Here is a 26,302-nt window from a genome sequence, read left to right as displayed (position 1 = left end):
AAGTGCCTTTTCTGCATCTATCGACAGGATCATATGGTTTTTATCTTTTCTTTTGTTGATGTGATGGATCACATTGATGGATTTGTGAATATTGAACCAGCCCTGTTACCCAGGAATGAATCCCACTTGATCATGATGGATAATTTTTTTATATGCTGTTAAATTCGATTTGCCAGTATCTTGTTGAGTTTTTGCATCTGTATTCATTAAGGATATTGGTCTGTAGTTCTCTTTTTTGGCTGGGTCTCTGTTTGGTTTGGGTATCAAGGTGATGCTGGCTTTGTAGAATGAGTTTGGAAGCTTTCCTTCTATTTCTATTTTTTGGAATAGTTTGAGAAGAATGGGTATTAGCTCTGCTTTAAACGTCTGGTAGAATTCCCCTGGGAAGCCATCTGGCCCTGGCTCTTATTCATTGGGAGATTTTCGATAGTGGATTCGATTTCTTCACTGGTTATTGGTCTATTCATGCTTTCTGTCTCTTCCTGTTTGAATTTTGGCAGTGCATGTCCATTTAGGATTTTGTCCATTTCTTCTAGGTTGTCCAGTTTGTTGGCATATAATTTTTCATAGTAATCTCTAATGATTGCTTGTATTTCTAAAGGATTGGTTGTAATAGGTCCTTTTTCATTCATGATTTTATCTATCTGGGTGCTCTCTCTTTTCTTTCTGAGGAGCCTGGGTAGAGGCTTTTTTTCAAAAAACCAACTCTTGGTTTCATTGATCTGCTCGACTCTCTTTTTGGATTCTGTATTGTTTATTTCTGCGCTGATCTTTATTATTTCTTCTGCTGGGTTTGGGGTGCTCTTGCTGCTCCCCTTCTGGTTCCATTAGGTGCTTCATTAGATTCTGAATCTGTGCTTTTTCTAGTTTGTTGAAATAGACCTGGATTGCAGTATACTTTCCTCTTAGGACTGCCTTTGCTGCGTCCCAGAGAGTTTGGATTATTGTACTTTCGTTTTCATTTGTTTCTATATATTTTTAAATTTCTTCTCTAATTGCCTGATTAGCCCAATCATTCTTTAATAGGGTGGTTTTTAACCTCCACACTTTTGGAGGTTTTCTAGACTTTTTCCTGTGGTTCATTTCAAGTTTCATAGCATTGTGATCTGAAAGTGTGCATGGTATGATCTCTATTTGTTTATACTTATGGAGGGCTGCTTTATGCCCCACTATGTGATCTATCTCGGAGAATGTGCCATGTGCACTCCAGAAGAAGGTGAATTTCCTAACTTCAGGATGCCGAGTTCTAAATATATCTGTCAATTCCGTCTGTTCCAATGTGTCGTTCAGGTCCATTGTTTCTTTAGTGATTTTCTGTCTGGTTGATCTATCCATTGCTGTCAGTGGAGTATTAAAGTCTCCTGCAGTTAGCACATTCTTATGAATAAGATTGTTTCTGTCTGTGATTAATTGTTTTATGTATTTGGGCGCTCCCGAATTTGGCACATAGATATTTATAATTGTTAGCTCTTCCTGATGGAGAGACCCTGTAATTATTATATAATGTCCTTCTTCATCTCTTGTTACTGCCTTTACTTCAAAGTCCAGTTTGTCTGATATAAGTATGGCTACTCCAGCTCTCTTTTGTCTTCCAGCCGCATGATAGATATTTCTCCATCCGTTTACTTTCAACCTGAAGGTATCTTCAGGTCTAAAATGAGTGTCTTGTAGACAGCAAATAGATGGGTTTTGTTTTTTTATCCATTCTGCTACCCTGTGTCATTTGGTTGGAGCACTCAGTCCATTTACATTCAGTGTTATTATTGTAAAATGTGGGTTTAGAGTCATTGTGTCTCCCTAGAATTCATGTTTGTAGTGGTGTCTCTGGCACCTTGTATTCCCTCATAGAGTCCCTCTTAGGATTTCTTGTAGGGCTGGTTTGGTGGTCATGAATTCTCTCAATTTTTGTTTATTTGGAAATACCTTTATCTCTCCTTCTATTTTGAATGACAGGCTTGTTGGATAAAGGATTTAAGTGTACATCATCTAATGCAGTTAAGCATGCACGTATGTGTGTACCTTTGTGCCTCTCTCCTAGCTTTGGGTCCTGTGTCTTTTTGTTTTTCTCTCTCAATCCGTATTAATGCATCAGCCTTTGCACAAATGCACAATCTCTGTCACTACAAGAAAAGCCCACTCTCAAAGTGTCTCTCCTGTTAACTTTGACCCTACTCTAAAGCATTATGGTATTTTTCTATTATTGTATAATTCTTATTTTGTTGTTTTCCTCTTTAAAAATTTTTTCTTGGTCTTTCCAACTGGGTCCTACGTTATTAAGTTCAAGGACAGTCCTCCCTCTCTGTGCATCTGGGCCCAGAAGATCCCATGAGCCCAGTGAATCCACAGCACACTGCTAGGCAAACTCTCCTTTTTAAGCTTTTGGTTTACTTCTCCTCAGTAGAAATATAACACTCATATCCCAGGCTATCCCATGGTGGTGTCATGAGTATTACAGCAGACATAGAATTATTCGAAGCAGGATCTTCTGATAATGACAGACTACATAATTCTGACCTGTCCTCCTAGGGACAACCCAAAATGGATAGCAACGTGAAAGAAAACAAAAAGATCTTCCTGAAAAGTATCGATGAACTAACACGATAGTGAGGAATTGGACCCAAATCTAAAAGAATAGAAAAACTCAGAGAAGAAAGCCAATGTTAAAGCCAAGTTTATAGTACACCTATTTACCAATCCAGGAGAAATAATTGTGAAATTTAACTGGGCACCTGGGTGGCTTAGCCAGTTAAGCATCTGACTTCAGTTCAGGTCATGATCTCACAGTTTGAGTTTAAGCCCTGCCTGAGCTGTGCTGACAGCTCGGAGCCTGGAGCCTACTTCAGATTCTGTGTGTCTCTCTCTCTCTTCCCCTCCCCTGTTACCCTCCATCTTTAGGGTAAGTGTGGATTGAAACTAAAGAAGCCCTTGACTTGATTCCTATCATCTGAGTGGTCCAAGGACACTCACACATTAACTAGTCGTGGGCTAGTTGAATATCAAAGTCCCACAGTGCAGCACTTAGACCAGTACCCTGTCATCTTACTGAGAACTGTCTCCATCTACCCACCTGCCTCATCTTGGGATTTGGCACCTGCCATACTCAAACAGCAGTCCTCTCTGGAGGAAGGACTCCCTCATCCTGTTAGGATTCAACTCTTTCCAGAAATTTGTTTTAAAGTACCATGTCCTGCACAATCAGAGGTAGACAGGCCACAAGGAAACCAGACACCATGAGTGAGAACTAACAGAGAGAATGGAAAATGACCTACAGATTTAAGTGAGATTGGACACGTGATGGTGTTTTCCTAAAGTTTCTAAAAATGTAAAATTGAACAGTAAGAAATTTCACAGATATGTAGGTTTTTGTTTCAGAATGTAGTTCACTGTGAGGGCTTGGGGGTTAAACAGGTCAAGCTGGGTTTTCCTTAGACAAGACCAACAATTAAACTATATATACAGTAATCAGTGTATAATCTTTTGTTTATGCCAAATTAGGCTGTCCCTGTCTGTGTGAATAATCTTTTTATTTGCTTTTTGCACTGACTCCACTCTTCCATTTTTCCTTCCTTTGAAATATTAGTACCAACAAGGACAGTAGTAGTCAGCACTGACAAGGCATTTGTCCCGTGCTCTGGCACCATTCTACATGCTTTACACTTATCCACTCCTTTGCTTTACATCAAATCACTGGTGTATTGGTGCCATAATTTCCTGCGTTGCCAATGACAAAAGCATCACATACATTACAACTCACCCAGCATCACGTGGCCAGGAAATGGAAGGGCTGAGGCTCGACCCAGTCTGGCTCCATGTGCTATACGGCTCCTTCATCCTAATAAGCGTGAGATACTAGATGTAGACGTAAAGGATTTTGAGCATTTGCATTTTAGGCACGTGTATCTATTTGTACATGCATCTCTTGTGGTTCACTTCTGACTGTAAACTCCCTGAAGGGAGAGAATGAGGGCTTATTCCTTCTTAGCAACTTCTGGCGTTGAGTTCTTTGCTCTCCGTATGGAAAACTTAAGTCACCATGGCCAACAGACTGGCAGAGCCATAGTGATGCTTTTGTTTGGGCCTGAGACGAAGTCTCTGTGTTCTCAGGCCTGCTTTGTTTGCTTCTCTTTCAGAAAGTCCAACCGTCATGCTGTCTGCTGGCAGCTTCTCCTCCCCATACGAGCACCTCAGCCAGCCAGAGACAAAGCGAATGGTGGAACACTACACGGCCTATCTCAGTGACAACACCCGCCTCATTGCTAACCCAGGGCTCAAAGTGAGTGCTGGCCAGGGGTCCCGCTTCTGCTGTACCCCCTCCACAGGCCTGGGAGGGGGCACTGTCAGTGAACCTTTGAAGTGGGAAGCCCAGCTCTGGATCTGTGCCTCTCAGCTGGAGAGCCAGAAAGACAGCGTGTGGCCCCCGGGAGGCTGGTCGGCGATGACCCTTCTGAGGGATTAAGAAGCCCTGTGTGCCAGATGAAGAATCTCTTTCAGGCCTTAGATGCACTAGGGGTTTTCTAGGTAGGGGGGTGTGATTTAGAGATCAGTGGAACTTTCCCAGCCCCATTTTTCCCAGGGGAAATAAGTAAAGTGCCCCTATGGTCTGTTGAGATAAACATGATGAAGTTTAAAGAGCAGAGATTTAGCTTGGATGTGTGTGCGTGCATGCGTGTGTGTGTGTGTGTGTGTGTGTGTGTGTGTGTGTGTGTGTGTGTTTAATGCTTCACTATAGGATCTTTCCTCTTAAAAGCAGAAAGCCTCACTAGGATGAACAATTGAGTAAATCACACATCCACTGACTATGTTTCAGTGAGCTTTTGTTTCCACCAAGTTTGGCTGTATCCATCTGCTGTGGAAGGATTTTTAAGAAGTAATTGGGCTTGGCTTCTCTGCAAGAGAGCTCTGGGAAGCCCTGCTAGCAGCCCACTCTCCTTTCATGTGAGTCTTAAAGGATCCCTGCCATGTCTTCCTTTGTTTCCCAGTTCTCTGTCAGGAATGAAGTAATGGCCACCAGCCACGTCACAGATGAATGGATGACACAAATGGAAATGAGTAGCCTGAACACGTACATTGTCCGCCGTTACATAGCAACGCCCAATGGCGTCCTCAGAATTTATCCTGGTTCCCTCATGGACAAAGCATTTGATCCCACTAGGAGACAATGGTGAGTTTTAGGGGCTTCCATTATCAAAGGTTCCCCCCAAATCCTGGAGAGACATGATAAGTACATACAATAAAGCAATGTCAGGCAATCACATTAAAGAAAATACTTTGGCAGTGAAAACATGTTTTTGAATCTTTTTTTTTAATAAAGTATTAACAGATTTTTGGGTTTCCTCTGTCTACAATGTTTTCATCTCTTCACTGAAATTTTGAGACCGAAATGTTTTATACTTGGCCATTTCTATTCCTTTGGGTATTTTGTTTGAGTCTTACCTTGCATGTAATACACCCGTGGTGGGAATATTTAATGTCTGCACGTGATCATGGCATCAAATTACAGCTCATATATGATCTATGAAAAATGAACATTTAAATTCAGAAACTTTTTTTTTTTGACCTGGGCTTTATTTTTTAGTCAGATTTTCAGAAATAAAAGCTAGTCAGGTGGTATAGCAGGAGGGCAACTTGGGCATGAAAACAGAATTTCTGGTCTTATGCTGCTTCGTAACTGAGTCACTCATGAGTCAGCTGCTCTTTTTACTATCCATACCAATCCAAAGAGCAGCTTCATATGCCCAGTTGTATTTGTTTCGACTTCATTTATTAGTTCCTTTTTATATTAGGTTCTAAAACATCTATACTACCGATCTTATTAAAAGCACAAACGTATACTGAGTTCAGCGTCTTTTACAAAAGAATTTCAGATTTTCTTGACCTTGTGTTGCAGGAATAAAAGATAGGAATCCTTCTGAATTTAAATGTAACGTAGGCACAATTTATTTTTATTTAAAAAATTTTTTTTGACATTTACTTATTATTGAGAGACAGAGACAGAGCACGAACAGGGTAGGGCAGAGAGAGGAGACACAATCCGAAGCAAGCTCCAGGCTCTGAGCAAGCTGTCAGCACAGAGCCTGATGTGGGACCCAAACCCACGAACTGCAAGATCATGACCTGAGCCAAAGTAGGCTGCTCAACCAAGTGAACCACCCAGGGGCCCACGTAGGCACAATTTATAACAAGTACTTTTGAAAGTTACAAGTCCACTGTTCTTTGAAATTTCCAGAGTAGTTTTTCCTACCCTAAAAATAACATGACTTTCTCTTGTCTCCATTAGGTATCTCCATGCAGTGGCTAACCCAGGTTTGATTTCTCTGACTGGCCCTTATTTGGACGTTGGAGGAGCTGGTTATGTAGTAACCATCAGTCACACAGTCCATTCATCCAGGTAATATTTTAATTAATGTTTTAGTCATTTTTTTTTTAAACACCTCAAGAATATTTAGAAAATTTGGAAGTAGAGTAGACAACAAAGGATTAGTGGTAAAAGCATGACCTTTGATGCAAGCAGTCTGGGGTTTGAATGTCTTTGGCTGTGTCATCTTGGATTACCTGAGCTTTCTCCTATTATATGTAAAATGGGGACAATACCTACCTCACAAGGTCATCATGTGATAGAGTCAATGGAAAGCTCTTAATCCTATTATGAAGAAGGTGCTTATGAAGAAGAAAAAGATAGATGCAATAGAGCAGTTTGTAGAAATAGCAGTCTTAACCAATTGAAGAAATTCCAACAAGACCCTGACCGTTATTACCAGAGAGTATTTTTCCAAGCAATGGAGCATATTTAGGGGAGAAAAAAAAATGTATCAAGACCCCAATTTTATTATCTCTTTTATTTTGGTCTAGCTGCTTAGAATTATATAGGAGTTTGTTATTTTTGTTATTGTTTGTTTTTATACTGTCTCTTGAAAAATAAAAAGGCATTTTGAAAATTGACTTTCTAAGAATGCTGTTAAATGTCAGTATCACTGTAAATACATTTGGGGTGCTTTGTCTTTCAGGCTTTTAAGGTTTCAGTGTTTAAACCACAAATGTCAGTGAAACATTGGGTGGAAAGCCAGGTCACGTACATTGTTTTAATCCCTTCATTATACAAATAGATGTTTTCCCTAGCAACCAAGAAAGCCCGTATTTTGACTGGTACCTGTAATGATGCCTTAAAATTTATGGGAGACAGATTTTTCTTGCTTAACTTTATGCTTTTCACTGGTGCTCATTATATATCAGATGATTGACATTCAGGAGAATTCTTCTAACGCAAGTTCATTGGGAGCAAGAATTGGGAAGCAGTACTGTGTTGGAATTTTAGTATCATGACCTGTGTCTCCACGGAAAGCAGGCCCTGCCACCAGCCCGGGATTGTTTTGCCAGGGCCTGGTATCTGTTTGGCTCTGTCACATATAAACAAGAAAACACTCGTTTAGAACAGAACTTTTCCATGTTTTCATTAACAGACCATTGGTCAGGCACACCCTACTATTGTTTGATTAGCAAGACTTGACCTCTCTCCCATATATTCTAATCAGATGGAGAAAAGTAAACAAGGTGGTTTGAGGAGACCGCAGTCACCTTGGTCTTTGATGACAGTGACAACAGGCCAGCACTGGGCTTCAGATGTTGGGGGTGGGGGTGGCAGGAAGAGAATGACTGCCCGTGTGTGTCTTCCTTGGTATCTGTTCCATCGGGCTCCGCCACCTGCCGCGTGTTATCAAGTGCCATTCTCCCCTCCTTCTCTACAGTATTCTCATATGTGTGGTGGGGGCAGGGGGAGGGTGGTCACAGAGAAGTGTAGATTTTAATGCTCTTCTACATTTGTGTACATGTTTTTGTGAAAATTTGGATGGGTGGAAAAATCATCATTTAGCTTACTTATAAATATTTATGGTGTCAGCCCAAATGAAGCGTGATGGAAATGTGATGGGATTTCAAGTTAGAAAAACCGTCAGTTCCCTTAATTGGCCACTTTTTACAGTGTGCTTACCCTATCCAAGGTTAGCGCTTCGACTTTAACAAGAGTGAAAAATGGCTGTTTAAATCCTGTCCACCAGTCACTCACTGAGAGTGTATTCCGGGAATGAGTATCTCCTCCTGCTTTGATCAATATGAAGTCCTGTGGACTTCCTCATTTGAACATCTTCCTCAGCTGAGCATGCTTTTGTTGCTCGAAGCTATATATTTTTCCCTCCTCATAGGTGAGAGTGCACGCCAACTACCGCTTCTGGTTCTCAACTAAAGCAACTGTAGCTTTAATGGACGTACTTTGTCCAAGCAATTAGGTCTCAGGGGCCAACTTGAGAACTTAACCTCCTACTGAGATGGGATTCCACTCTGAGAATGTGTATTTGCCATTTGCTCCTTCTATGACTATAAACAAGTTCCTTTTTGCCTTGGTCCCCTCATCTCTGAAAGAGGGATAGGTAGTCTGAGTGGCTCAGATGGGGAAGCATCAGACTCTTGATTTCAGCTCAGGTTGTGCTCTCGTGGTTGTGAATCAAGTTCTCTGTTGGAGCCTGCTTGGGATTCTCTCTCCCTCTCTCTCTGCTCGTCCCCTGTTCATTCATATGCACAGTCTCTTGCTTGCTCATTCTCTCTGTCTCAATAAACATATTTTTTAAATGGGTATTAAGTAAGGTTGGGGTGCCTGGGTGGCTCAGTCAGTTAAGCATCTGACTCTTGGTTTCTATTCAGATCATGATCTCACAATCGTGACTTAGAGCCCTGCCTCAGGCTCTGCCCTGAACAGTGTGGAGCCTGCTTAGGACTCTGTCCTCCCTCTCTCTCTGCCCCCTCCCACTCACACTGTCTCTTTATCTCTCAAAATAAATAAATGTTTAAAAAAAAAGATTTAAATAATAACAAAAATAAAAAGGATATTAAGGCCTATCTCAAATGATTAGGGATTACGTGAAATAATACAAGTGAAGCTCTTAGAATAGGGCCTGGCACATGGTAAGGCCTCAAGAAGTGTTAAATACTTGCATTATTACTACATTCCATGAGTTCTCAAAGCCTCATTTTTGAAACGTGATAATGCCTGTGTTGAAATGATGTAATGAGACTTGCAGATGATGGCTGTGAACTGTTTAGCACTGTCCTTGACCATGTGGAGTCCCAAATAAATGACAGTTACTTTTAATGTCCTGCTATTTCTGCTTCAAACTTTTGGCATTTTAATAAATTAGAAAAGGGAATTTAAGCTAGTATTCACCTAGCTAGGAAGCAATCTCCTTCAGCCTTGGTTTTCAGAACTGCTTTGGCTGATAATTTTGGGAGGGGTTTTTCTAACTCAACATTCTCACTTATCGGTTACTCATAGTAACTGCACTGGGATTCTTCCATGAGCACTATTAGTGGCCTGAGACTCTAAGTGTGCATTCTTTGGAGAATGGTCATACTCGCAGAGATGACAAAGTAAAGTCAGGGATTAAGGGGCTGGTCAGGTGAGTCTTTGGCAGTGAAATCTCATGGAAGTCCTGCAGGCAGCATGGTCCTTTGTACCTTGAAATGGAGGCTTGGTTTGATTTTTCTATGGCATTCTTTATGTGTTGCTATGGTAACGATACATTTTTGAAATGCAGGTAAAAATATGAATACTAGACTTAAATGGCCAACACGCGTGCTTGTCCTTTCAGCAGGTTTCATATCGGAGCTGGTGGCAGTCCTATAGGGGAAGCTTGGAAACAAAATCAATGTCCCAGAAAAACCTGAGTTGTATTTTTCACTGAGCCAGCTATAGGATTATAGAACCAGCCAGAGTTACATACTGGTCTCAATGTCATAGATAAAAAGTGGTCAGTCTTTTTTAAGTCTTTTAGCCATTCTAAGCTAAATTTTTCATTTATAAAAATGGGAACTAATTCCTTCCTGATGTTGTCACAGGAAATTGAGTAGGCCACGTGACATTGCTTGGAACCTCTTGAATGTCATGCGTCTCTAAGGAGGCAGTATTAACACACTGGTTCGGAGCGTATTCTCTGAAGCTGAAGACACTGAGCTTTCCATTCTTGCTTCTGCTAGTTATTCACTGTGTGATTTTGGCCAAATACTTTGTTTCCAAGCTTCAGTTCTCTGGAAATGATAATGCCTCATAAAGCTTTTGTAGGAAATAATTGAAATGATGTATTCAGACACCCACCACAGAGTGCCTATAAATTCTGAACACTCAGTAAATATTATTGTAATGGTGCCTATTGTTTAGATTCCTCACTCTTTCTTGGAAAAGTAGGAGAGGTTTAAACTTCTTTTGACTTCAGTAAAACATGATTTGCTACAAAACATAAATCCCATGTGAGGCACTGAGTCTTGGATTTCTCCCGTGGTAGAATTTATGTTACTTCAGTAACAATACTCCAGGCCCTTAGTGAGGCAATAGCCTTTCAGATAATCTCACAACATGTCCTCCTCTGTCTCATGCCAAACAGTTGCGACAGCAAGGCTCTGACAAATTTCATTGTCCCTTTTGCTAGTGCTGTTTTCAGGGGAGAGTTGGAGGTGCTATATGTTAGGATCAATGTTGACAGTAACCAGAAGGGGGGCAGTTGTCTACATAGCAAAGCTGATTTCACTCCCAGGTTTTGATTTTTCCAAAAGATGATTTTACTTTGAAAAGTTTCTTCTGAACTGTCCATTTACAACTTCTAAGATTTTTGTCAATAACAACACCATTTTTCTTTTATAAGGAAATCAAGCAGGTGGGTGATGGTAATGATGGGCCCCTGTAAGGTCCCCAGTTGGGTCAACCCTGCAAATTCCCAGCCACAAAGGCCCCGGAGTTCATTGGCCAAGTAACCCAAACCCCTCCAACTGCCCCTGATCACAGATTAGAAAGAAACTGGGTTCCAGGTGAGAAGTCCATGCTTCTTATATAGCTAGCCAGCATTTCTCCAAAAGAATTATAAGTTCACTCTCTGTCCATGCCTGAGCTTTAAGCCCTGATTGGTTTTCTTTAGAGTAACTTCTTTTTATTGGGTATTTTGGATAGGTTGGGCAGCTTGCTAAGCACTGTAAACATGCTGTCTCCTTTAAGCCCTTGTGAGGTAGATAAGGCTATCTCCATTTTCACGTAAGAAAAACTGGGTCTTGGAAAGGTGAGGTAGCCTCTCAGGAACCACAGAGATGGGAACCAAGAGGGCCAGGATTTGACTACAGATCTACTTGATTCCAGCACTAAAGGGTTAACAAGCACCATGGGGTACTACTGAACATTTCCTCTTTGGTGCTCTTCTTTCTGAGAGTAGCATTTTAGATTAGAGAAGGACCTGGCCTGTGAACCAGGTGAATCTTGTTCTAGAATCCAAGCTGTGTTTGGAGCAGAGCCAAACTTAGTGTTCTAGAAAGAAAATGAGGCCTAGTTTTTTTCTTTATAAGTTTTGTCTGACCTTACACTAGTCAGGTCAGTTCCACTAGTCAGTTAACTTTCTTTTTCTTTTTTTCCTTTTTTTTTAATGTTTTATTTATTTTTGAGACAGAAAGAGACAGAGCATGAGTGGGGGAGGGGCAGACAGAGGGGGAGACACAGAATGCAAAGCAGGCTCCAGGCTCTGAGCTGTCAGCATAGAGCCTGCCACGGGGCTCGAACCCATGAACTGTGAGATCAAGACCTGAGCTGAAGTCAGAGGCTTAACCGACTGAGCCACCCAGGTTCCCCTAGTCAGTTAACTTTCATGAGATCTCACTTTCCTTATCTATGAAATTAGGGAAATAATTAAAGGGATCACTCAGGTTCCTTGTCTCAAGGTTCCTTGTTGGGAGGAACCATGATAGTCCTGCTTCCAACCTCCCACCTGACGCCTCTTCCTGCCAGCCGCCCATTCCTGCCAAAGAATAGTCCCGCAGCTGTCTGAACATCTAAAATCAGGGCCAGCCATATTCCACAGTTGCCTGGATTTGGGGCTCATCTTGTTAGAAAGTTCTACCTTTATACTTAAGTTTTTTTCTTCTCAAAACTCCATGTTATGCTACATCAGTCATTTAGTTGATCATTTTCATAGGGATGAAAAATGTGGAGGGACCATAGGCATGTGTTTGTAATACCATACAATGTCCTTCTGATGGAGCATAGTTTTCCATTAAATAAGACGTGCCTCTTGTTCTCTCTCACTGATCTTTTTCACATGAAGTACCCAGCTGTCTTCCGGGCATACTGTGGCTGTGATGGGGATTGACTTCACCCTTAGATACTTCTACAAGGTTCTGATGGACTTACTACCAGTTTGTAACCAAGATGGTGGCAACAAAATAAGGTAAGCCCTTCAGGGATACCATTTCTTATCTATCTGCAAAATACAAAGGAAGTGATGTCAGATATCTCTAGCTGAATGACAACCACATTGTCATGATCAAGACCAGAAATGGAGATGGAGTCCATGGCTTGGGTGTTCTGTTAAGAAGGTTTTTGTTCTTTTAGTTTTCTAATATGCGTGCCATTTATGATTTAGACAGATTGGTCTCATAACAAAGAGAAAGACCGTGGCACAGAATTCCCTGAAAGTTCTTGTTTCTCTCAGAGTCCATAATTAGAGTTTCCCATATCTTGGGTGCTAGAAAGACCAGAGACTACTTTTTGATGTTAACTTAGTTATTAAGCCAAAGTCTTTGTGGGAATTTCAGACACTTAGATTTCTCCCTTTTACATTTCCCCAGAAAGAGACTCATAAAACTAAAGAAAGCCTTCACCTCCTAATTTCAAAAGAACATGTCTCATCAAAGCAAGGGTATTCCCCTGATTTAATGCAGACCACGTTTAAAAATAGCTTTCTTATTTCACTCTCATGGTCCATGCTTCACATCACTGCTAAATTTCACATTGGCCCTTACTGGGGAATGCAGGATTCATAGCAAACTGTTAGAACAAATGCAGAGTGAAATAGAGCAGCACATTGCCTTGATTAGAGCAATTCAGCGTTACTTAGTGTTTCCATCAGATACATTTTTGTATGTCCCTTCATGTCGTATTTTATGTATATTCAACATGAAAAGAAGAAATCATATGGCTTACTTAAACTTTGTGCCTGTAAATAGCCAAAGCCACTTCCTTCAGAGTCTCCCTCCTCTGAAGAAAGAATAAACTTGCCCCTTACATATCCTTGCAAAATATTTTTTAATCCATCTTGGACTATGTGGACACATTCTGTATGAACTACATAGGTGGCCTCAAAGTCAGGCATAACTTTCTTACCGTAAACTGTATACCAGGTAATCTACCACCTCAAGAATCATGTATCTGTTGGGGCGCCTGGGTGGTTCAGTCAGTTAAGTGTTGAAGTTCAGCTTAGGTTACAATCTCGTGATTCATGGGTTTAAACCCCACGTCGGGCTCTGTGCTGATGATGTGGAGCCTCTTGGGATTCTTTCTTTCCCTCTCTTTCTGCCCCTGTCCTGCTCACTCACTCTCACTCAGAATAAATAAAGAAACTTAAGAAAAAAGAATGTGTCTGTCTACCTGCTTGCCAGACTGCCTTCAGTGATTTGTCTCAGGGACTATTTACTGAGATAAACACAATTTGTTTCAAGGCCAGCGAGATAAATGCTCTCTGGAAGTGTGGAAAAACCACTCATATTACTGAAGGATGTCCCTTGTTTTGGCACAGGTGCTTCATAATGGAGGACCGGGGTTATCTGGTGGCACATCCAACCCTCATTGACCCCAAAGGACACGCCCCTGTGGAACAGCAGCATATTACCCACAAGGTACTTGTTGCGAAGCTGATAGCTCAGTGTGCCCACAGCCTGGGCCTCATTAATTACGTGGCTTGTGTTTTCTGTCCACTTGGCCTTGTCAGGAGCCCTTGGTAGCAAACGATATCCTAAACCACCCCAACTTTGTGAAGAAAAACCTGTGCAACAGCTTCAGTGACCGAACAGTCCAAAGGTTTTATAAATTCAACACTAGCCTCGTGGTAAGTGGATCCCTTACGTTCTCCCATCCCATCCCACTGTGGAATATGAAATGAAATAATAGTTAATATCTGAACAGTATTCCTGGCTCTTTCATTGCCTGAGAATTATAGAATGAGAGGACAGGGCCTTAGTCCAGCTCACCAGCCTGATCGTTGTGGGCTGTGAAGCCCCGAGGGGAGCAGTGAATGTTTTAAGGTCTCACACTTGGTGTTTTGTTTTGGTTTTGTTTGTTTAAAGACTCACCCAGTCGAAACCCTTTGAAATGTCTGCTGAAGTCCTTTCCCACAGTCTTATATAAATATGCGTGGTTCCATGTGTCCCCCTCTTCCTGTCTTCTAGGGATCATGCAGCCTCTTTAAATTCCTAAGGCCAAATTAAGTCATTTCTTGGTCATCCACCCAGTTAGATGGGATCTTTCATGTAGATATCCAAAAATAATTTCTTTTTTTGTAGCTTAGAATTCTCCCAAGTATATGATTTGAGATGACTGCAAACTTACCTAGAGAAGGTTAAAGATCTTAAGAAAAAAACAAAGATCTTAAGAATACTCTTATTAATTTGTAAGTAATCTTAGCTGGGAAAACACAAATGGGTAATGACAGAACTGACATTCAAAAAGTTAGTCACAAGAAGTAAGCTTTTTATTTAGGAGAGTTATTTATATCATTAAATGTATAATTTAAAATGGTAAAGATGTATTGGCTGATTGAAAATCCTACTCTCAGGGCACCTGGTGGCTCAGTGGCTTAAGCACCTGACTCTTGATTTCAGCTCAAGTCACCATCTCCTGGTTCATTAGATCAAGCCTTGCATCAGGCTCCTCACTGATGGCATGGAGCCTGCTTGGGATTCTCTCTCTCTGCCCCTCCTACACTAACATGTTCTCTCTCTCTCTCTGTCTCTCTCTATTGCTCTCTCACTCTTTCTCAAAATAAATATTTTTTTAAAAAGATAAAGAAAATCCTACTCTCAAAAAATGGGATAATAGAAGAGTGAATATGTTAACAGGATAGTGTATTCAAAGCAAAGAAAGTCATTATTACTCTGTTTAGACTTCACACCCGTCTAAGGAACACTCTCTTTAAAGCAGACATTGACACACCTGAGTATAATCAGAAAGAAGCTGCCAGGCAAGGTTGTTCTAGGGAAATCTGATTAACTCTGTGTGTTTTCTACCATTGGTACGATGATTTCTTGAGTCTTCGGCAGACAAAGCCAGCATACTTTGGGAGAAATTTTTTAGAAACGCAAATTGTAGTGGAATATGAATTAGAATAATTTCTTAACGGCTCAAGCTATTCCAAAATGGAACGGAAGCGTTTCTGGGCCCGTATTATTGCTCAGAGAGCAGAGGCGGGCATCTTCCAGGCACTGGAAAATCCATCCAGACCCCTCAGAATCCATTCAGTGCCACAATTCTCAGAGTGAGGCTTATCCTCACCGTGCACTTGGAAGGGATGACTGGCACAGTAATAACATGGGACCTCATAGTTGACCTCCTCCATTGGACAGATATGCAGAAAACAATGAGCATACTTCACTATGCTGCTTTTGAATCTTTGGTTTTCCAAATGGTAGACAAATCTGGCATTTCAAGAAGCTGGCTATCACGTTTTCTTGGTATGGAATAAAGTAAAGGATGCATGCTTTAGTAATTTAAATATTCTGTGTAGGGGCGCCTGGGTGGCTCAGTCAGTTAAGTGCCCAATTCTTTATGTCTGTTCAGGTCATGATTTCATGGCTCATGAGATGGATCCCTGCATCAGGCTTTTTGCTGATGGGGGTGGGGGGAGGACCCTGCTTGGGATTCTATCTCCCTCTCTGTCTGCCCCTCCACTGTTTGGGCTCTCTCTCTGGCTCTCTCTCAAAAGAAATAAACTTTAAAAAAAATTATTTCTCCAATTGTCAAGAGTAACTATATATTTTGTAGTCAGAAATAAAGTTTTAATGAGGGAAGCAAAAATAATATAAAAACAGGGAGGGGGACAAAACATAGGAGACTTAAGTATAGAGAACAAACAGAGGGTTGCTGGAGGTGTTATGGGATGGGGGATGGTCTAAATGGGTAGGGGCATTAAGGAATCTACTCCTGAAATCATTGTTGTACCATATGCCAACTAACTTGGATGCAAATTAAACAATAAAATTTTTAAAATAAAATTTTTAGTGTGTGCTGTTTTCAGCAGGTGGTTGAAGGGTTATTGTCACCACGATAGGGCTGACTCTTTGCATTGTTGTCTGTCACTTCTCATCCCTCCATCGTCTCCAGGGAGATTTGACGAACCTTGTGCATGGCAGCCACTGTTCTAAGTACAGACTGGCGAGGATCCCGGGAACCAATGCGTTTGTTGGCATTGTCAACGAGACATGCGACTCTCTTGCCTTCTGTGCCTGTAGCATGGTGGATCGGCTGTGTCTCAACTGTCACCGGTAAAAATGCCATGGGTCCTATTCTCTGTTTACTACACTGTTAAATATCCTAACTGGTGCCTGTCGTTGTGAAGCGGCATCTGCCAAACAGAAAGCACAGGGGGTGGCGTGGAGAAAAGGAAAGTCCTGGTTGCAGAGGCTTTGGCAGCTGTGTGGTTTACAGCATCCTTGTCCAAAGAGTAATGGATAGAGGCCACTCATAGTTTAACCCTTTGGTCCTAACTTCCTTTTGACTCTCCCTTTTAACTAGCTCAAAAAATTTTAATTTTACTTCTCATCCATGTATAATATATAATTTGTTATTGATCCTCTGCATGGTATTTTCCCTTTTGCCTTTCAGAATGGAACAAAATGAATGTGAATGTCCCTGTGAGTGCCCTCTAGAGGTCAATGAGTGCACTGGCAACCTCACCAATGCAGAGAACCGGTAAATATATACCTATTACATACATGTATGTGGCATATACTTACACATGCGCACTGGGAGCCTCAGTTATAGATTTGTTTTGGGTTGTGGTATAAGAAGTGGTTCATTCTGATAATGTAACTGTTCACTGAGCCAGATTTCAAGCCTTCCAATGAAGTCCTCTTTCAGGTTTAAATTTAAATGCGGTGAAAATGTTGAAAGTGTATGTGCTCCGCACATATAAAGTAGGGGACTGTTACAAGCATTCACGAAGTGTCTGCCATGTAATGAGTCGGGAGGTAACATTCACTTCTGATTGTATACTTTCCTGTTTGTAGAATATTTATGATTTCCTTTTTTATACAAGTATTGTTTCTGTTGTACATAAAGATGAACAAGCTGAGCTCAGAGTGGTCAAGTAATTGGCCCAGGGTTTCATATAGTCACATACAGTTGGCCAGGATTCAAACCCAGATCTGCCTGACGCAGTCAGGGGCAAAGGCATGAGGAGTTTGGAATGTGAGTGGTATTGGTCCTAACCTCCAGACTTGCTCCTGCATAGAAACCCGAGCTGCGAGGTCCACCAGGAGCCAGTAACATACACTGCTATTGACCCTGGCCTCCAGGATGCCCTTCACCAGTGTGTCAACAGCAGATGCAGTCAGAGGATGGAAAGTGGGTAAGCATCGCCCAGGGCTTGCTTTCGCATCAACACGATCACTGCAGGAGTAGAACCTAATAAGGGACGGTGACCAGGAGCCTCACTGAACTTTGCCAGCTGATATTTATCACTCTTATTCTTGATGTTTTTTAAATAAAATTGATTTCTATAAGCCTTTTATTCCCTGGTTATAAAGTTGTCTAGTTTTCACTCATTGTAGCTACTTGGCATTTGTATCATATATTAGTCACCTCTTCTGTGGATGGGAAAGTTACTCTTGAGATAAAAGGAAGGAGAGAGGACGTGGCACAAAGAAGTTAAGGGCAAGGAGGCAGGAACTCTTGGGTTCCTGAAACAGAACCTAGCTCTGTGGGTGACACGTTATAGCTGATCAGTTCTGTTGCCTTAGAAAGCAGTTGGTTTCGTGGTAGCTTTGAGAACTACATGTCCCCTACTGCGTCTCCCTCCTCTCTGGGAGGTTTTGGCTTAGCCATAGGAATAGGGGCCGCTGTGGGCTCCAGAGGTGGGGTGATTTGTGTATGGCAGCTGCAGATTGCCATTTGGTTGTACACTCAGTGTACACTCAGCCTGTTCTGTGTTTAGTGCATGTTTTAGCAAAGGAATGGGAGGGCATTAGATAGATTCATTTGGGATGTTAGGTAGTAACTCAAAATTAAATTTGAGCAACACTGCACACATCCTCTTAGAATGTCTTAATGCACTTACCATATTAAAAGTTTTGAGAAATTGGCAGTGAAGAAAACCGTTTAGCTTGGCTAGTATTTCCCAAATTTATTTTGACCATGTTTCCTTCCATTTTGGTGTTTTTTGTTTGTTTGTTTGTTTTGTTTTGTTTTTAAATGACCCTACGCTTGGGGGAAGTCAGGCCAAAGTCTAATGAATCTTGGGGCCACTTGGTCTTCTGAGGTGATTTGGCATAATCCTCTTCTAATCTGTGATGTGTGGATTTTGTGGTATGATCCACAGAGAGAACAGTCTCATTTCTCTCCTTTCCAAGTTGCTGAGAGACAAAAGACAGCTATGCCCTGGCAGATGCTTGCTGTTCTGTGTATAAGGAAGGGAAGCTAGAGCTCAAGGACTGAGGGCACTAGGATGTACGTGATGGAGCTCTTGAGAGCCGTCTGGTGCCTGAGTCCGTCTGCCGTCCCCTGCCCAGCACAGCTTCCCGGAACACTCAGCATCATCTCTCTGGCAGGGACTGCTTTGGTGTGCTAGACTGTGAATGGTGCATGGTGGACAGCGATGGAAAGACTCACCTGGACAAATCGTACTGCGCACCCCAGAAGGAATGCTTCGGGGGGATCGTGGGAGCCAAAAGTCCTTATGTGGATGACCTGGGAGCAATAGGTATGTTTGTCGGAAACCCAGAATATTTGGGCTCTTGAATACAAAATTTTTTGGCTCTACACTAGGACAAAAATATTAAAATGATCCTCTAACCTAGTTTCCCATTTCCTTTCTCTGCCAGTAGTGTTTTAGTTACAAAACCGAGGCACATAATTACCTTCAAAGCTGGCTTAGATATTTGATGCAGAATAAGCAGCCATGCGTCCTGCCAAAGTTTACAAGCCTGGAATTCATTCCCATAAAGCTAGTTCTGAGAAATGTCAGGCCCAGTTTCTGCGTGGCTGAACGGTGGAGTTTGTTTGAATTTGAGTCCCAGCTGTCAGGAGCACAGGGCCAGCGATGGGTGGAGTGACCACTGCACTTCGGGCTCTCCTGCTGCAACCTTCCCTCACGACATTTGCGAGGCAGAAGTCCTGTGGCTACAAGTCACTACTTCAGGTCCTGGGCTCAGCAGAAGCCAGAGCTATCCAATGTGGTCTGGGTAGCTTAGGGTGGGGGATGGGGCAACTGAGGGAGGAGCATGTCTGAGATCAGGCCCCAAGACCTCAAATATCCTACCTGCACACCTTCTCTGAGGTTTCTTGGTGTCTTTCTGGAGCTAGCACAAGGTCCCAAAGCCTTCCTGGCAGGTGAGATATTTAATCCCTTATTTAATTCTTGTTTTAACATCTCCCCACATTAGCCTGTCTATAGAAGAAAAGCTCCCCCTATGTGAGGAAGTGTCCTGAGCTCACATTATTACAGACTCAAGTTAGGACGTAGTTGAAGTGACCTTATTCGAAGATATCACTTTATATGCCCACCTGCAGTTTCCAATGAGACTGTGCAAATAGTGTTTTAAAAGGAACCCATAAGCTTTGAAGTGTGTTCCTGTTTAGGAGTCCTGCAACTGACTCATTGCCGTAAAGGTCGCCAGGTACAATAAATATGTACTGAGAGACCCATGCTGCCCGGACCTCTGTGCCACGTGACTTCTCTTCCGAGAGGAGCCCACACCCGGGGGAACTAGGCTCTTAGCACCGGGAGGCACATATTTAAATGATTCTCATCTACTCACTGTTTTAGTCGTGTTAGCCTTGCCAAGTGTGCTCTTGCTCTGCCCAGTAGCCGACATTTCATTTGAGAACCAGGGATAAAAGGAGCCACTCCTCCCACGTTCTGGTGGATCCTCTTTGAGGTTTTCAAAACTTAAAGCAGCTGCTCTTCTCTTCACCACACCCCACCCCACTCTGTTCCTTCCCATCTCACCCCCATCCCTGCTTCCTGCCGCTTGGGAAATCTTGACAAGGGACATCTGTTTGTTTGTTTTAACAAAGGTGACGAGGTGGTCACGTTGAACATGATTAAAAGTGCCCCCGTGGGCCCCGTGGCTGGAGGCATCATGGGGTGCATCATGGTGCTGGTCCTCGCCGTGTATGCCTACCGCCATCAGATCCATCGCCGGAGTCACCAGCACATGTCTCCTCTTGCTGCCCAAGGTGAGCCCCAGATGAAGCCAAAGTTCTGGGAAGCAGCAGCCTCCCTTGCATCCTTTCAGGGCTGGAGGACACTGGCCAGTCATGTAAGCCACTAAGGAATTGTAAGAACAGCACTACCTTTTCTGCCTTCATGGAGTATGATTCTAAGTCCCCAAAGCCTACTTGCCGCCTTTAGCCCCTGGCTCACTCTAGTGTCTAAACCCTGTGAGCTTCGTTTTGATTCCCCAGAAAATCCCCCCAGTGCTCTCTCTTCTCAGGCGGTTAGTGCCCCACAGCATGCCTCTGGAATAAGCCAGGCAGGGGAGCTGGGATGCTGAGTGGGAAATTTGGTTTTTCCCTCAACTCAAGATGTGTTGTCTTTGCTGTTGCAGACAGGTGAGGCAAACACAGCCCGGGTCCCTGCTGGCAGGACCTTGAGTCTGTTCTGTTGCAGCTGTTAGCCCATGGTGTGAGGAACACGTGCAGAGCAATAATCGCAGCTCTTAAAGAGGAGAATTCATTGGAGCCAGATATAAAATGATTAATCTGCAATCATGGTGTCCATACCAAGAGTGAAATGTGGTATCTGTGCTCACTTGCCAGGATGAAACCATTTAATGGCCTTCCCCGTCTTTCGTAGAAGCCCCCAGGGATTTACTAACCCGATCTTTATGGAGATGAGGCTCACTCATCGTTCTTCAGGACTTGGTCAGGAGCCACTTTGCTCATCCTTGCAGCAGGAAGGACAGGTTGATGCTGGAATAGTTCACTGCAACCACAATCCTGATGGGGCAGAGGGGCGGGGGGAGATCTTGGGATAAGATCGCCTGATTTAGTAACAGAACTAGTCACAAAGCTCCTTCCCTTTGGTATGATTTGGATACCAAGATTTCCCCTTGGTAAGCATGTGACAGTCATCGGGTGTTACTTTATACCTGGCCTTTTGTAGGGTTTTGTAACACCACTTTACGAACACACTCGGCCCCCTTCCTTCTGTTTCAGGTACGTTGGTAGAGGATTAAAGATCCATTAGCCTCTGTCAACTCCTTTGCTCTCCTTTCTTCAGAAGTTAATTTCAGGTGCCTCTCTTGATTAATCATCTCTGGTCCTCTGTCTTCTGATTCCTGTTACCTTCTCCTTAAAAGAAAAGAAAAGAAAAGAGATGGGACGTGGGACATCAGTTTATTCTCTTCCAAGTTTGGACTCGTTCTGCATGGAATGCTGTCACCCAGCCATCACACGAGCCCTCCACAGGGTATTAAAGTGGGTGATTTTGTTTGATTAAATAGTCATGTTTCTTTCTCTTTAATGATGGGTAGAAATGTCAGTGCGTATGTCCAACCTGGAGAATGACAGAGATGAAAGGGACGACGACAGCCATGAGGACAGAGGCATCAGTGAGTACGCAAGCCACCTCGGTGCACCGCGTGTCAGCAGGGGACTAACCCAGACTAGATGTTCTGTCTCCTGTCCTTTTGGTGCATATTACAATTTAAGAATCTTTTTAAAAAATTTTTCTGTTTATTTTATTACTGATACAGAGAGAAACAGAGCATGAGTGGGGGAGGGGCAGAGAGAGAGAGGAAACCTCAGAATCTGAAGCAGCCTTCAGGCTCTGAGCTGTCAGCACAGAGCCCGACTCGGAGCTCAAACCCACAGACCATGAGGTTATGACCTGAGCCAAAGTCAGATGCTTAACCAACTGAGCCACCCAGGCGCCCCTACAATTTACAAATCTTTGATGTGACAAGGGTTTTTCCTCCCTCATTTTCATTAGGAATAAGTGTAGGTATTTGCTTTGTTCTAGAAAATCTTTTTTTTTTAATGTTTATTTATGTTTGGGAGAGAGAGAGAGAAACAGAGCATGAGAGGGGAAGAGGCAGAGAGAGAGGAAGACACAGAATCCGAAGCAGACTCCAGGCTCCGAACTGTGAGCACAGAGCCTGACATGGAGCTTGAACCCACGAACTGTGAGATCATGACCTGAGCCAAAGTCAAACACTTAACCGACTGAGCCACCCAGATGCCCCTAGAAAATCTTAAAAAGGTTTCTTGAAACTCCTTTTTTGCCTTAAGTACTTTGGCTTAAAACACCTCACCCTACCTTTTCTTTCTCCTCATTGCTTTTCAGCGTAGTATTTCAGACAGGGAATCATCAAGTGGTCTACACTGTTTTAATCCCTCAGAGGATTAAATGTATATAATTCAGGGAGGAAAAAAGCATTTCTTTATCAAAAAAGAGTTCGATTAGTGTGAGATACATACCTTGGCCTACAACTGTGATTAGGAACTTCTCACTGCCCCTAATCCTCAAAATTAAAAAAAAAAAGAATTACTTCTATTTCTCCAAAGAATAGCTCCCCCAGTGTGTGAATGAACCTTCCCAGGGCGAATGTCCTTGATAAAATAAGGATTCTGGCATACGAATGACTCACTGTCCTTACCCCCTGCAGTCAGCAATACTCGGTTCATAGCTGCAGTCATCGAACGACACGCACACAGTCCAGAGAGGAGGCGTCGCTACTGGGGCCGATCGGGAACAGAAAGCGATCATGGTAAGGTCCAGCTCCTTCTGAGGAGGCTGGTGGGCGCCTGTGGGCCAGTGCTCACACCCCTTCTTCTCCCTCCTGTTTGGTGCTCACATTCATTACTTTGGTAGTTTTCCAAAGGACACATTCCAACACGGCACATTTCTAGGAGCCCAAGGGTAGTTTTGATTTTTGTCTCCGCACACCCAGGCATAAGTGAGATGACCCTTGGGCACACAGATGGCATCTAAATGTTCTCCATGCATAAAGGTTCACATTGTCTAAGTGGGACCTGCTTACCATTCCGTGTGGTCCTTGGTAACTGGCACCCACATCAGTGCCGCTCCCCAGTGTTGTTAGCTGGCCGACACTGCACCCCTAGGGCTCTTTGAGACATGTACCCTGGGGACGGGACAGGAGTCCATGCTTCCTTCTGGCATTCCCCGTCCTGACCTCCAGCCTCGTCTGGAAGGTTCAGGGAAGACTTCACCAAAGAAACAACAGTTGCACTGGGCCTAACGGATGATGAAAGAAAAGTTGGGGCAGAGGGATCAGTGTACGTAGTCACGGAGGTTATAGAAGATGCCTCTAAGATGCTCAGAAAGGGTCAGCACTGGATTGTGAGCAGGCACTAAGACTGAGCGGGCTGGGAACTATCAAGTCCATGTGCTGTACCGAAGATGTGGCCACCCCTAGCTTCTTGCCTTGCCAGTGTCCACATGGCGTGTCGTCACAGAGAGTGGCAGACATGTCCTGCCCTGTAGCCTCACAGCCGGTGTTCTGCAACAACATGACAGGAGTGCGGGGCCTTTCCCGTAATTGTAAGGTCTTTTTGTTTTTGTATGATTGTTTAATTTTCTAGGAAACTTTATGTTCTTCCCAGACGCCTATCTTTTTTCAATGCATAAATAATGCATTTATACCTTTTTGACTCTTTCTCCACATCTACCCTGGGGGTGGAACAAAAGGATGTCTTCAAACAGTGAGCTCCCACCCCTGTGCTAAAAAATGCAGGAGTCAAGGTAACCAATGTTGCCTTTTACATGACAGCCAGGTATTCAAACTCCCTTTGGGAAACAGAAGCCGAAACTCTGATTTGTAAATTGGAGGCTCCTAATTTGGGCTTTGAATGACGTTGTTCCCACCAACTAACTAGAAACTTCAGGTTTCTATGGAGAGTCAAAGCACAACTTAAATTTTTCAGTTTCTTTGACTTTCTGGGGTTTTCCCCCTAAAAACCTTTGAACCTGCATAAATTCATTCTGCCAGGCAGTTCTGTGCCTCTTCTCCTTTGAATAATAAAACAGGTTTGAGGCTACTAAAATTCAACAGAAATAATTTCCTATTCAGCAGAAATACTGAATCCTTTCTCTCTCTTGCCTTCTCCCCGGATAGAAATTGCTTCAATACGAAATTAGAATTCTGAATGACGTTTCCAATGTTCCATTAGCCCTCCCATTGTCTTAGTAAAATGGCATATGCAGCAACAGCTTAGATGAAAGCAGTAATGCAGTGTCAGTATCTGAAAGCTGAGGAATCTAGCTAAGGGCTTGCTTTCTTTCATTTTTCACAATAATTGGATCCCTGTTATCCCCGAGGAATGAAAAATAGTTCCTCGTGCAGACAGAATGCAACACGAAAAGAAATGGAAGACATTGACATTTCACATAATTCCAAATGCACCACAAAAATCAATAGCATTTAACTGCATGTTGTCATATTCCTAGACCTGAATGGTGGGTCGCTAGAAGTGGTGGCATCGCGTTAACGTCCCTGTGATGCCGAGAATAGGCCACGGGCAGGTTCGCATTGAAACAAGGAAATCTAATCTTGTTGTTTGGTCAGTACGCTTCTTTCTCAGCTCATCTTTCTGGGCTGTTAGCTAGGCACAGTGCAGGGACCTTGTGAAGGGGCAGCCTCATTTCTGTGAGGCCGAGTGATTATGGAAGAGCTTATGAGATAGGGCCAAGCACAGCTTACTTGGAACCCACCTCTCCCCCTCTTTCCAGGGAATGAGATCTTAGTGAAGCTACTTTGGACCCTAGTTTCCTAATAATTACAATGGGATTAGAAATGTCTCCCTGATGAAGTTGTGAGCACCACATGGAATCCCATGTGGCAGGCCTGAGCTCAGGGTTGACCTACCCAACTCCATACCCACTCTGCCCTCAAGGAATTTACAGTCTAGCAGAAAACTGTAAATGAATGCATTTACTCATAAGACTAATGAAAGGCTGAAGAGGACAGCTTCCTTAAAGGACCAGAACAAAGAAGATAGGGGGCTAGTCACTTTTATCTGCACGTGAATCACGAAAGTCCCCTGGGGGGAAGCTGGCATTGGTGCTGGCCCTTGACAGGGCAAAATTTGTAGCACCATGATTCTTTGCAACCCAGCGAGCATATTTCCTTGGGTCTGATACACAAAAGGAAACTCAGAAGAATAAAACACATAAATATGTAAGTACTGAACAGACTAGATTTTCAGGATATGGTTCAGAATTGTGATGTACCTAGAATTAAAACTTAATATTACCAGACCAGACTTGTAGACTTCAAGCTCTATTTTTACTTAGAAATACAATTGACCTTTGAACATCTTGGGCATTAGGGACACCAACCCCCACCCTTGCACAGTCAAAAATCCACATATAACTTCTCACCCCTACCCCCAGAAAAACTTAACTACTAATAGTCTAATATCGATTGGAAGTCTTAGCAAGAGCATAAACAGTGGATTAGCCCACATTTTGTATGTTACATGTATTATATAATATATTCTTAAAGTACACTAGAGAAATGTTAAAATCATGAGAGAAAATACATTTACAGTACTGTCCTGTATTCATGGAAGACTAGCCTATGAGTAGACCTGTGTAGTTCAAACCCATGTTGCTCAAGGGTCAGTGATGTTTCATGTGGCCGGGAGAGTTTTGTGTTTTAAAGGAATCTTATTTTAATTTTTGTACTTTAAAAATACTAAAATACAAATCGGTTTTGAAAAGCAGGATAATTTTTGTCAATATCTAAGATCATTTTGACTGCTTTTTAGCACTTGACAGTTACACTCGCAGGTAGCGGTTAAACACGGTTACTACCTACTTATGGCTTTAACTCTGTATGTCTGCCCAGTTTTTCTCCTGCAAATCTCACGTTCTAGCCAATCATCAACTGGCTTATCTTTAACTTAAAAACCAACAATGTATATTTGTCCCTTTTGAATCCATGTGTTAGTTACTATCTCATTAGAAACTTGACTGAAATGTATATTAAGCAACATGTTTTTTTCTTTGTAAGAGGGAAACCTCCTCCTAGTGAAGCAAATTCCAAAAAGCTTAAAAGGCAAATGCTGAGCCTTGAAAACCTGGTCAAAAACTATATAGTGCAACATAAGGCCATTTTTGGAGGAAGTGCACAGATAGTCTCCCGCAGTTACTGTCTGTGACCACGAGGTGGAGAGTGAGTCCCCAGAGTGACCTAACTTCTCTAACCACCAAGAGAGGTTTCTTCAGGAACCATCAGCTAAATATGTAAGCGGAGTACCCAAAAGCCT

The 26,302-nt window shown here is 42.7% G+C and overlaps 1 protein-coding gene across 1 annotated transcript in view; it reads left to right on the top strand.

Moving 5' to 3' along the window:
- The window catches only part of CACHD1 (cache domain containing 1), a 56,919-nt gene that overhangs the window by 24,830 nt on the left and 5,787 nt on the right, over positions 1 to 26,302 (top strand). The window contains exons 8-20 of the mRNA XM_029949620.1: positions 4,131 to 4,273; positions 4,980 to 5,161; positions 6,278 to 6,388; positions 12,123 to 12,245; positions 13,593 to 13,692; positions 13,785 to 13,901; positions 16,172 to 16,332; positions 16,673 to 16,759; positions 17,301 to 17,417; positions 18,616 to 18,767; positions 20,084 to 20,245; positions 21,544 to 21,621; positions 22,678 to 22,779. Of these exons, the coding sequence (XP_029805480.1) occupies positions 4,131 to 4,273; positions 4,980 to 5,161; positions 6,278 to 6,388; positions 12,123 to 12,245; positions 13,593 to 13,692; positions 13,785 to 13,901; positions 16,172 to 16,332; positions 16,673 to 16,759; positions 17,301 to 17,417; positions 18,616 to 18,767; positions 20,084 to 20,245; positions 21,544 to 21,621; positions 22,678 to 22,779 (1,635 nt within the window). The remainder of the gene's footprint in view (positions 1 to 4,130; positions 4,274 to 4,979; positions 5,162 to 6,277; positions 6,389 to 12,122; positions 12,246 to 13,592; positions 13,693 to 13,784; positions 13,902 to 16,171; positions 16,333 to 16,672; positions 16,760 to 17,300; positions 17,418 to 18,615; positions 18,768 to 20,083; positions 20,246 to 21,543; positions 21,622 to 22,677; positions 22,780 to 26,302) is intronic.

This window comes from Suricata suricatta, chromosome 8 (genome assembly GCF_006229205.1).
Source record: "Suricata suricatta isolate VVHF042 chromosome 8, meerkat_22Aug2017_6uvM2_HiC, whole genome shotgun sequence".
NCBI classification, from domain to species: domain Eukaryota; kingdom Metazoa; phylum Chordata; class Mammalia; order Carnivora; family Herpestidae; genus Suricata; species Suricata suricatta.
The sequence above is the reverse complement of the archived record's forward strand: the minus strand, read 5'-3'. Positions and strand labels throughout refer to the sequence as shown.